The sequence below is a fragment of the Chaetodon trifascialis genome, chromosome 6, assembly GCF_039877785.1.
Source record: "Chaetodon trifascialis isolate fChaTrf1 chromosome 6, fChaTrf1.hap1, whole genome shotgun sequence".
Taxonomy (NCBI): Eukaryota; Metazoa; Chordata; class Actinopteri; order Chaetodontiformes; family Chaetodontidae; genus Chaetodon; species Chaetodon trifascialis.
This window is the reverse complement of record NC_092061.1, coordinates 9,175,244-9,187,708: the sequence shown is the minus strand read 5'-3', so window position 1 is coordinate 9,187,708 and position 12,465 is coordinate 9,175,244. Positions and strand designations below refer to the sequence as shown.

At 45.3% G+C, this 12,465-nt stretch overlaps 1 protein-coding gene across 1 annotated transcript in view; it reads left to right on the top strand.

Moving 5' to 3' along the window:
* Positions 1–12,465, top strand: part of smtnb (smoothelin b) — a 49,456-nt gene that overhangs the window by 6,430 nt on the left and 30,561 nt on the right. The window contains 4 exon segments of the mRNA XM_070964243.1: positions 9,149–9,306; positions 10,605–10,683; positions 10,769–10,847; positions 11,575–11,654. Coding sequence (XP_070820344.1) covers positions 9,149–9,306; positions 10,605–10,683; positions 10,769–10,847; positions 11,575–11,654 — 396 coding nt within the window.

Sequence of the window (12,465 nt, the reverse complement as noted above, 5' to 3'; positions counted from 1 at the left end):
AGTGATCCAGCAGAGAGGGTCTCTGCGACTGCTCTCCATCTGTCTGGATCATCATTCTGCTAAATGGAAAAGGTCTGGATAAGGGATTGGAGGTGTGCTTTTTGTCCTCTGTCTCCCTCACTACCACCAGGCGTCTCTGGTTTGTGAAGTGAGCTTTAATGCTTTCAGGCGCTCAGAGGGGGACAAACACTCTAAGATACTGTTTAGACTGTTTTCCAGGTGTTTTAGACTCAGACGAAACACTTACCAGATGTGTCCAATCTGCTTTTTGGCTACTGTTTCAGTGGTGGCCATGCTTAATCTTTAATGTCAAGTTATCATAAGACCTCATCTTAAAAAAGATCAACCTGAAAATCATGTTTAATTGGTTCAAAACTTGGCTAATGTCCACTTACGATGAAATGAGGAGGTTCTGGACAGTCTGACTTTGGTCATTGCTGAGATGCTGTTAAGATGCCTTTTGATGCTCAGCACCCGTTTGCTTTACCCAAACACCGATTCGGACTTGTTTGGTGCTGTTGCAGGGCTTTGGTGCAGTTTCAGCAGTCTTTGGTTTTACATTGGAATACTAAGGTGTGGCTTTGTTTATAGAGAAAAATAGCACACAGGAAACAGCATGCAGCACTCTGCAGGACCAGAGATGTTTTGGGCCTCCTGCCAAGTCGCGTACTGAATTAAAGCAGGAGAAAAAAAATGTTTAATATATCACATTTCATTAGCTTGGAAAATAATGGTGCTTTAAAATGGGAAATACAGCAGATGAAAGGGAGAAAGAAAAGAGATGTAGTCATGGAGAAACTCTGTGGTTTTTGAGTTTTCTATCTTGACTCCCCCAGGAAAGAGCCATTTCCTGAGATCCGCTAGAAATTGTCCAGCGGATGTTGATGTTTTGCTTTCCAACCCACTGTTGTTAATGTTGTGGCATTTTTAAGATGTAACAGCTGATCTGTTAAATTTCGTTTAGCTTTGTTAATGTGGAGTCAGCATGGCTGGCTCTCGTGGATCCATTCGAACAAACTGTTTGTGCTCTGCAGCCTCCCAAAGTGCCGCAACTCCCCCTCTGTTTCCTCCTGTGGGACATCCCTCTCACCTCCTGGCTCTTCCCTCATTAAACCAAAACAGTCAGTCACGCAGGGCCTCAGTTTGACCAGTGATGTCCCATATTTGGAGAAGAATCATGATGCTGTGGCTCCTGCTGTGACCTGGGTCTTATCACAGGACAAGACCAGCTGAAGCGCAGGATCCAATGCAGTAGTTCTTATCTTTTCTTTTTTTTTTTTAATGGAGGCTCCTTCCTGCTGAAATCTGTCATACTGTATCAGATACCAAAGAACACTGGACAGTTCCCCTCCTCCATTGGTTTCCTATGATTGGCTCTGATAACTTTAAAAAAAGAAACAGTGACGAAAACAAGTGGAAAACCAATGCAGTGGCATTGAATATCCAGTATAATGTCACAGAAAGTGATGATCTCGTCTGAATATGGAGTTTACCAGCTTACCAGACCTCTGGAGCCCGCTCCTCATCTACAGGCTGGCAGCTCCAGGCTACGTCAGCTGCTACTAAACTAGTATAATACACCTGAATCTCAGTCTGAAATGTTGTTCGTCACGTTGCATTCTGAATAATGGAGGTGCCGCTTTTGACATTAAAGAACATGTGGAATAAAACTCTATCTGTGGTTCTGCTGCATCAATTCTGCATTGCTTTCCTTCATTTCCGTGCAGAATTGTGTCAATAAAATAAAAACCCTCAAAACATTGCCAAACAGACCCGACGTTTGACCCAGTATGACAGAGCAAAATGCCCACAGACTAAGGCTATTGTCATAGTGAATGGATGCTTAAGTAATGTCCACACTTGGTCTGCATGTACTGCATAGGTTTGGCAGTCTGTGGCAGAATAATGAGGCAGCTTTTTGCCTACGTTGGCTGAAGTGAAACCCTTTTGATTAGGCCAGCTCCCAAATGTGGGGCACAGTTGTCCCGACCGGGCTGTTACTGACCTGGATCCCTCTCTGTGACCTGACCTGCAGCTCTGCAGAGACACAACATTCAGTGGGGACAAACTGTGTGAAGCCAGACTGCAAAATGGGCCAAAACGTCTCACGGAGGCCATGGATCAGGCCAAAGAGAAAAATGTTCCTCTGCGGTTGATTTTCTGGTAGAATGGTTAGATATGCAACGAGGCTGCAAGATTGGAAACTACTTTGAGGTCCTGCACAGAGCTGAAAGGTCACTATTTTGCGGTTTAGATCAGAGCATTGACCACGTGTGCACAATCAAGTGTGGGCTGATTAATCCATCATCATGCAGAGTCGACTGCACTAATGTAAGACTAACGCGCGTCAGAAACAACGCATGTGGGTACAGATCTGTCTTCAGTGCATCAGTGCAGTCCTATGGAGCATTCTTGATGCCTGTACCCCCCTCTGACCCACATGCATTCCTCCATGCATCCATCCTTTATGCCTGCTACCTCAAGTGTAAAGGGGACACTGTTTTCCCAGGTCTGCTCTGGGCCTCTGTCCTACCATCCAGTTATTAATAAAGGTTAAGCCTTCCCACACGTGTAGCTGCATACGAATAGAGCCAGTTGCCACATGTGCGGTAATCTTTCTCCCTGACTTGTATATTTCACAGGTTCTCTTTCTTTTGTCACTAGGCAATGAAGGCTTAGTGTGCACTGCAGCACAATGAGTTTTAACCTTGAGTCTGCTTTGTGTCTTTGTTAATTATTGTACGGAGAGGTGACTAAAACTCCCTCGTCTGAGAAAGGCCCATGCCTTGCAGCACTCTCATGTACCTGATGTTATTCATATTTTTCAGTGGGTGTGGTGTCTGTGTGTGTCAGCCTACTGTGCACATGCACTGTTTTCCCTGGTCGCTGAGAAATGATTTACGGGCTTCCACCTGATTCAGACTGGAGTTTTGCCTTAAAGCGAAGCAACAAGGAGCTCCAAGGATGAAAAAAACATGCTTTTGAACTTTCTCACCCTCTCAGTCATTCACGGTTGTTTATTTGTGTCTGTCTCAATGTCTGTGGCAGTCCAGCTTTCTCGGTGGCAGCTGGTAATCCACTTCAGCTCCGCTACCAGGAGTGTCCCGCGTGTCCTTATAAGGGCAAACTCACTTGTGGGCTTGACACAAGTGAGTTTAAAGCACTGATCCGATCTGCTGCCTGGCTGCACTCTAACCTCAGCCTGCTCTGGAAATTATTACTGTAGCTCTCATTTCATGCACAAACACACCGTACCCCCTGTCTCTCACTCATACCCATGCACGTGGGTTTGCACGCGCAGACACACACATTTCTCACAGAAAGCATACATACTCCTTTGTGTGAGAGAATTTGCTCGACACGTCATGCATCACAAAGTAGAAAGTGTTAAGCGGAGAAACAGCCAAGCACATGCACACCCACCCGGGGTCAAAAGGTCAGGACTCGGCTTGAGGGGTCGTGGTGCTGCCAGATAGGGCTGGGTGGGTCTGTGGTGTTTGACCCGACCTTTGTAAACCACAGCACACAACACAACTGAAGAGACACACATAGCATGTAGGGCTGAGTATTTGAAAGTTTGTGATACTTGTGTTGCAAGTAAATGTGAGTTTTAGTATCTGTTCCAAAATTCTACCATTTTCTGGACCTTTCTTTGAGGAATATTGCCATTTTCTTTTCTAAAACACCCAAAGCCAAACGTCTTGAATGTTAAATGCTGTCTAAAGACATGCAGCTGCAGAAGATACAAAGAGTCTGAAATTACTGCAGTACAGACAAAATGAGGATTCAAATCCTAAAATATCTTCAATAAGTAAACAGGACTGCGAACCTGTGCAGGCTTTCACTGGGAACTTTGAGCACTTGACAGATTTTAATCAATTAATCCATGTTTCAGTCGCTGTGAATAAGTGTCGTAATGGCTGCAGTAGAGAATAGAGAGATGAAATTAAGACAAATTGGATCTTGTACAACGTTTGCTTTCCATTTGCACAGTGATTTAGCAGAGCAGAGTCTTTTCACATCCACAGCTTTAACTTAATCCTGTTTCTTTGCTGCGCCCACAGGTAGTCGTTAAAGTGTGTGCATTTAGCTCAACTATGGACGGCGGACCCACTAAATAGTAGCTTGGTATGTTTGAACTACCTGAAGAACCTTGAGTTCTTACCATGTTCGACCACTTCTGAGGCTTTTGCCATATGCAGCGCAAGAAATTCAAAAAATCATGTTTAACTGTGCGTCTCTCTCATGTGTTCGATGAGATCAGAGGGTGTTTCCGTCCTCAGGAGTGTGTCACCAGCTGGTCGGCATTACCGCTAAACCATGAACGCTTTCTAATTGGCTTGATTGATTGAGCCTCTTCAGTTGGACGTCTTTGGATAGGTTTGAGGTTTTGACTCCATAGAAAGCTGCTGCTCGGCAGGAAGTGAGTCAAAGCGACCAGCAGTGCAGTACAAGCCTTAGCAGGCCTGCTTGTGAAACATTAAAACATTTTTTTGTATCTAGCTCCTCACCACAGTAAGATTCCTGCCAAATAAGGTAATCATTTTCTGGTTTAGATCAGCGAGGAATTGCATTTAAATTAAAGAAGTACCCATCAGTTTCCCCAGTTTCTAGGGCATCTTTTCTCCTAACCCCATCAGTCTGAAACACCTCCTCCATCCTGCTCCTTACATTGTATCTCACGGTCTGAGTCAGGTGACTGCGGAGGCCGACAGGTGTGACAGCAGCTTTCTCAGAGCCGGTGACGAGCAGAGCAGACTGTAACATGACCAACCCCCCACCACCACCACCACCATCATTAAAGGTGCTGACAGCTCAGTGACGTCTCGATGACGGCATCATTTTCAGTGAAACATATTTGTGTCTTATGTATTTGTGACTCATACGTCTGTTAGCAGCGGAGGCGATGCTGCGTGAAAAGCTTTCTGTCTGAGTGCAACGGCAGCGCTCTGGGTCACAGTGTTGTTGTTGTTTTGAGCCACAGTTGACAGTTGGTTACCCAGAGGTCTGTGGCTTGGTTTGAAAAATGCCTTTGGGCATGGTCATTGGTTCAAGGTGCTATTTTTCCCCCTCTCCCCTCCCACGGACACAGTTCGCTCTCTGTGCAAACCACTGTCATGTGGAGGTTTTGTCAAATGGACTCTGTCTCTGCACACGTGTGTTTCCGTCTCTTGGTACTTGAACGGTTATTCTGTTTTCTTTGGCAGGCGCCCAAGTTTAAGGTGTGTTTTATTTGCTTGTGTTACGCCCACCCATTACCTTCCTGTGCAGGGAAGTCATTGGTTGACTTTTTTTTTACCCTCTTTTCAAATGCGTAAAGGAAAAGTCAGTTACAGCTGCTGGCCTCCTGCCAGCTGGATTGGCCGGTTGAATTTAGCGTATACATGTTGCAACCAATCCAAACTGACTTGACCATGTGTGCACTGATTGGTCCTTTTTAAAACTTCTGGTAAAACTCAAAGTGCTGACATGCAGAGATTGCTTTTCATCTCTTATCATCACGTCATGACTTTAATTCTTCCTGATGTGCTTGTATTTTGAAAGATTTGGACGGTGCTGCAGTGGCTCACAGCCCTTTTTCTCTGACTGTTGAATATTATGATTCATGTTTAAACTGATATGCACAGTGCAAAGGCCAAAAAATGCAGCCTGTTTTGAAATGCAAAGCAGAAGTTAGTGTTTTTGAGTCGAGGCCCAGCCTTCAGACTGTTCTGTTATATCTCAATAATGAATAAATAAATCAGTCAGTCCTAAAACTTGGCAGTGGACTGGCTGTATAATCACATCATGACATTCATTCAGCACTAAGCTTGACGGTGTGGTAACAGACGGCTCCCTCGAGTGTTTAGTGTGTGTGTGTGTGTGTGTGTGTGTGTGTGTGTGTGTGTGTGTGTGTGTGTGTGTGTGTGTGTGTGTGTGTGTGTGTGTGTGTGTGTGTGTGTGTGTGTGTGTGTGTGTGTGTGTGTGTGTGTGCGCGCGCGTAGGCATGTGAGACAGACACTGGACAATGGTAGAAATGAGCAAGTGTGTTCTCATTTCCTCTCTCCTCTCGTGATTTCCTTGCTTTCGCAATCAGAAACCCGCCTGCTGTCGCTCCTGGTCGTCATATCATCTCCCTGCCGAGTCGAATCCAAACCCAGTTCCTGATTTCACGACCATCTCTTTCCTTGTGAGTCAGCAGGAATGTGAGGAATGACCCGTGCGAGGCCTGGCCCTTTCCCACCCAGCTCTCATCTGCCCATTTTTAGGCATACCCAAGTCCAGCCTCTCCTTCATTTTTCTCTTTTTCACTTTGTCATCCATTCTCCCTGTTAACTGCTTTGCTTTCCCCTCTCATCCTCCTCCTCTTTCCTCATGTCCTTTCTTCTTTTCTGAGCACTTTCTCCTCTTACCCATTATTTTCAGTCAGCTCAGCACTTTAAAGTTCCACAAATTATAGCATATAGGAGAGCCCCTCCGAGCTAGTGCAGCTCGGGCTGCATACTTGGTCAAACCACAGCGAGACCTCAAAACCACTCGCCCTCTTCATCTCTTGTGAGACCCCCCTCTTTTCCTCCTCCAGGCCCAGCAGGGGGGCCACATCAACTCCCTTTTCAACCCATCAGGGTGCAAGGCTTAGCTTAACAACCACATCCAGCTCCCTCTAGTAGAAACCAGTCGGCATGCAAAGGTTTGTGTCTCGACTCTGCAGGTTTTAACTGGTGCAGCAGGAAACCTTAAAGTGTGTGTTTGTGCGTGAAGTGTATCAGAAAAGCCTGCCGGAGGAGCAGGAGCTGCTCATCTCTGCGTGTGTTGACAGGTTCCCGCTGTCGACCAAAGGAGAGATCTGTCTCTCCTATGACAGGAGAGGGCTCCCTCTACCCTCCCATGCTCAGGGCTGTCGCTGACATGAAAGCATCCAGCTCGCTGACTGGTGTGTCTGTCTTCAGGCGTGCTTTTATACACACCCTAATTACTCTCCTTTTGCTTGAAAAAATAAACTGTTTAGCTAATAGTCACTCAGAGCGATGAAATGGCTGAGCGAGTGTTTTTAAGTGAGCCACTTCAGCATCTGAATCTTTGGGGCCTCCTGCCGCCTGGCTCTTGTTCAACCAAGATGGATTACAGCCAGAGAAGAAGACGCCTGATTGATGGCTCGACCAGGAGAGCTGAACGAACTCCTGTCTTACAGTCGAGCACCAGCTGTTGCCGTGCCTGTTTCTCATCCTCTGCACCTTGCTCAGGTGGTCCTGTCTTGTCCCATTAGTGAAGTCAGATCACATGTCATCACCAATCTATAAGCCGTCCATCAGCCCTGCTGACCCTGTAACTCCCTGCCACACATTTAAGTCTAAGCTATGGCGGTGCCTGGATGTCACACACCTGAATGATACTTCTTTTTATTATCTGTCAGCTGTGAGTCTGATTAGACTCCCTTAATTAACAAGACTAAGAGTCCGCATGCATGCCGGCCGCTCTATGAGGCTGAACTTTGACACGGCATTACTTTGAGCTAAACGCTCACATCAGCATGCTAACGTGCTCACAATGACAGCGCGAACCTGCTGGTGAACCACAAATGTCAAACTTGTGGTGGTGCTAGAGTAAAGGATCACAAAAGTCAGCAGGAATAATTATCTGGGGACTGCGAACGCCTGCACAAAATTTCATGGCAATCCGTCCAATAGTTGTTGAGACATTTCAGTCAGGACCACAGCGGTGGACCAATCAACCCACAGATAAACATCGCTTTTTCTAGAGCAGCCAGCGTGGCTAAAAATGACAAACTCTCTTTAAGCCTTCTTCAGCTTCACTCTGGCTGGAAGAGAGTAGAGATGCACTGATACTGACGTTGGATATTGACCCGATACTGACTTAAGTTGTTGGATCATTATTGTGTTACCATTATTACAATTTTAAGAAAGTCAGTACTTTTACTGTAAGTCTATGTATTTATTCGTTACACTTTGTTTCGCAAACAGAGGAAAACAACGTTTAAGCTTGATGTTGTCTTACACGTGAAAGTCTCTCACACACAGTGAGGCGTACAGCTTATCAATTAAACACTAGTATCAGATTGGCACTCAGTATTGGCCAATACCTAGAGCTCAGGTTTTGGTAGCAGGCCTGAAAAATCAGTCTGCCAGTGGCTCAAAGTCTGCCACTTCTCATAGGCAAGGCAAGGCAAGGCAAATTTATTTGTATAGCACAATTCATACACTAGGCAATTCAAAGTGCTTTACAGAAGCATAAAAATCATACATTTTGATTAGAAGAGAACAAAAAAATAAAAATAAAATACAATTAAAGGAAAATTAAAAACAGACACCAGTAAAAGACAATAATTTAGCATTTAAAATGATTAAAACCATTGAGCATTGAATACATTTACTTTAAGTAAAAGCTGTAGCAAATAATAATGTTTTCAACCCTGATTTAAATGAGCTGACACTTGGTGCAGACCTCAGGTGTGCAGGGAGAATGTTCCACAGGTGAGGAGCATAATAACTGAAAGCTGCTTCACTTTGTTTGGTTCTGATTCTGGGAACACACAGTAGACCTGTCCCTGATGACCTGAAGGGTCTGGATACTTCATATGGAGTCAATAAATCTAGAATATATTTTGGTCCTAGACCATTTAATGCTTTATAGACCAACAGTAAGATTTTAAAGTCTATTCTTTGACTCACAGGAAGCCAATGTAGTGATCTGAGGACTGGTGTGATATGGTCCATTTTTCTGGTGTTTGTAAGGACTCGTGCAGCAGCATTTTGGATCAGCTGTAGTTGCCTAATTGATTTTTTGTTTAGGCCAGTAAAGACTCCATTGTCATAAACAGAATGTTATTGTCCTTGTTTGACAAGGTTAATTACAGAGCGCAAGAGACGGCGGCTGAAAGAAGTCAAAGCTACAACTCTATGCTGCCGCCCTGTAGTTACACTCAAAACAAGCCTGGGACCCTTTGCTGAAGCAGTGGATTCTTATATAACTGTGTGGCCGTTTCCTCACCATGCCTCTGTGGTGCACTCGCTCGAAGATGCAAATATAAGAGTGACAAGTGGTTCATGTTTGCAAGCCAAATGCTTGCCGTCCTGCTGTGCTGGCAACACTTTTGACACTTGTGTTTGTCCTCTTGCCCTCTGTTTGTCCTTTTATGGTGTACATGAAGCTGGATGGGACCTTGGATCTGGACGAGAGACGCCTCATCCGTTCAGCCATCCGGGAGCTGAGGAGGCGGGAGATCGAGGACATGGAGGCCGCTCTGGCCAGCAAGAGGTTTCGACCCACACGCCTCAAACAGCAGGAGGACAAGGAGAACCAGCACAAGTAAGTTACGTGAAAGTTAAGTATGTCAGATTACCTTTGACCATCTCAGTCCTGAGACTCACATCAAATTAGTTTGTCTCTCATCATTTGTTTGCATTACTTATCGCTGGTTTACTCGGAGCCTCCTCAGTGTTTTCTAGGTCAGTAATACGCATTTCCCAGCTCCTGTCATTGAGCTGAGGAATGTGGATGAACTGATAACTCAGGTCTAATGGCACTCTTAATTGACAGGTTTTTACTGACACACTGAACAAGAAACAGGACAAACAGGCTTCAGTTATGGAAGAAGATCATCTTGACGCGAGTGTAAACATTGTGATTGTTGACTGTAAAGAGCCTTAGAGCAATTTAAGTCTGCTTCAAACTTTGTGCTAATTTTATTGGGAACGTTGGCTGATTGTTGCTTACGTTCTCTCACAGCCTTGAGCAAATGTACTCTTCCTGATTGGCTGTACACACGGAAGAATTCCAAATATCTGTCCAATCATACCAGTGTGCAACATTTAAACAGGAGAGCCCACATTTGACTTTGACGGTCTGAAGGTTTTTGTCTGCGTGGATGAAATCCCTGCAGACCAGCATGGACTGAGCCTTGTTAAAGCTGTTAATTAATGAGCGGTAATGACTGAACTGGAGCAAAGATTTAACACCACTGGATGCGAAGAAGATTCTCAACCATCTGCTGTTGTTTTCTTTCTGTGTCACTATTAAGACCAGTGGCCGGGCCTAATCATTTCCATTCACTGCTGCTCTCAGATGACTTGAGTTACAATAACAAAGGAGGTGCCTCAGTGAAGCTGCTGGTGGAAGCATACCTACTGCAGCAACAGCACCCGTCTGAAAGTTGCATTATCCCGTGCCTCTCAGTGGTGGAATGTGAAATATTCCACTCCAGCGTGCCACACATCCTTTAATACCAACGACTGGAGGAAAGTGAAGATAATGAGACGAGTGGAGGAATGTATGAGTAATAGAAACCAACATAAAAGTGAGCAACTGTGAGGCTGAAAAGAGGGAGAATGAGAACAGACTTTTTCAGGCGCCGTGTGTCATTGCTGTCACATCTGTTATGCCAGAGTATCACTTTTTCCACGCTCCACTCAGGAGTGTTTCCTCTGATGGCTTTTCTCCCAGCCAAGAAAACTGCGTGTTATCTTGGAATTGTCTTCCACATGCACAAAGAGGCCTCAGGATACACTCCTAAAATTCCCATTATGTCACTTGCTGTAGGAGCACATGTTGATGGTCAGTCATAGTGACCGCCATTATGACCACTTCACTGTCTCTCTCTCTCTCAGGTCAGACTCCAGCGACAACCTGGACATCCTGTCACGCAAACTACAATCAGTCCAGGACATCGACGAGCTGACAAAGATGGTGAGTATTAAAACAAAAATCATGAAATATGGTGACCCTGCATGCTTGTCTTGTGTGCGCTGAGATTTTGTGTGTTTCTGTGAAGCTCCGTGCCGCCGGCGAGTATGAGGAGAGGAAGATGATCCGAGCAGCCATCCGGCAGATCCGAGATGAACAGCAGCAAGGTGAGTCCAGCTGGTGTGTCCGTATGTGTCCGCTTCTCTGGTTAAGAAGAAACCTGTGTCTTTTCACGCATCAGAGGAAAATGAGAATGTGACAAATCAGTTCATGATGATGCATTTTGCCACTGCTCTGGCAGCTTAAACACTCAAACACACTCTGAAGAGTGGTGCAAAAATATAGTTAAAGGTCAAGATGTCAGAATTTTGAAAGGCAATATTTACTTGCGACCCAGTCCTTCAAAAGGGCATTACTCCAGTCTCCAGTCAAAAAGCTCTGCTCTGATTGGCCTGACGGGGGCGCTGAAATTCCAGGTAAAAACTCCTGAACTGCCACTTGGTTGAGTGAATTTTAATCATTTTAGAGCCTTGGAGGGTCAATACAGACTAATGATTAGCATCTATGCGTGATGCATGTGGGAGAGATAGCGGTCTGTCTGTGGTCGCCATGGTTACTGTGGCAGATCTACCTATGATGCTGGGTCAGATAGCGGATTCCTGTCATTCCTTAGCGCTGTCTGGTCTGCGTGAGGCCCCTGTCACTCTGACACACAGCCTCCTGCTGTGGGGCCTGTCAGGACACCTCAGATAACCTTGTCGTCTGCCACCTCAGCTTGTATCCCATCTGAGTAATTTCACGAATGACTAGGAAGTTGACAGCAGATGGGATAATGAGTCATCGTCTTCATTCTGATTATTGTACCACTGCTTTGTGTGTGCGTGTTTCTTTTAGGGGTTGTGGAGCGTGGTAAAGCTCCTGGTCGCTGCTTGGAGCCTGAGACTGTGGAGCCCCAGAGCAACATGGGAACTGGGGTGAGTAGAGCAGCGTTAAAGACCCGCTCCAGTGAAAATCAACTGTTTATGTATTTGATGAGTCAAAGGTGAGCAGGTTTGCTCGAGCTGCAGGGCTGGAGATAGGGACTATTTGCTCACGCATACATGCTAAATGCAGGCAGCGGTGTAGAGTTTCATCTAAGCCGCTTTAAGGAAAGGGGGGGGTTTCATGGAAAAAAAAAAAATTCTAAATATGTAATTTTGATGAACAGAGATGCGTTTTGGGGGGTTTAATCAATCCCAGGAGAGGAACTTTAATGGAGCGATCACTGGCATTTATGGGAGGGAAAAATGCCCCAGTATTATCCTGACATACTGCAGTATGAACAACACATCACAACTGATGGGTGAACACTAGTCTAATTCTCACGTCACCCTTACATTTGCATGGCAGCAGAGACCACTGAGGTTTCTCTGCTACCGCGATGAAGAATGCAGCAAACAACAACAGGCATTGTGACTTGGGTCACGCACTGTCATGAATGTGGTTACACCACACGCACGCACACACACATACACGCACACAAAACACATGATTTGGCTGCTACGGAGCAAGGAATGTGTTTTTTGTTTTTTTCATCTTCATTCAGGTTTGGCCGTGTACGAGGAGAAAGATGAAATTTACTTTGAGGCTGGTGTTTAGTGGGAGTAGTAAATTGTTTTTTGACAGGTACCGTCTCCCAGCCACTGTCATTTTGTGCTCATCTGTCTTTCACACTTAGAGACGGTTGAGCTGAGGGTTGAAGTTTAAAGTGAGAGTGTGTGTGAGCGAGAAGAGGCTCAAAGAATT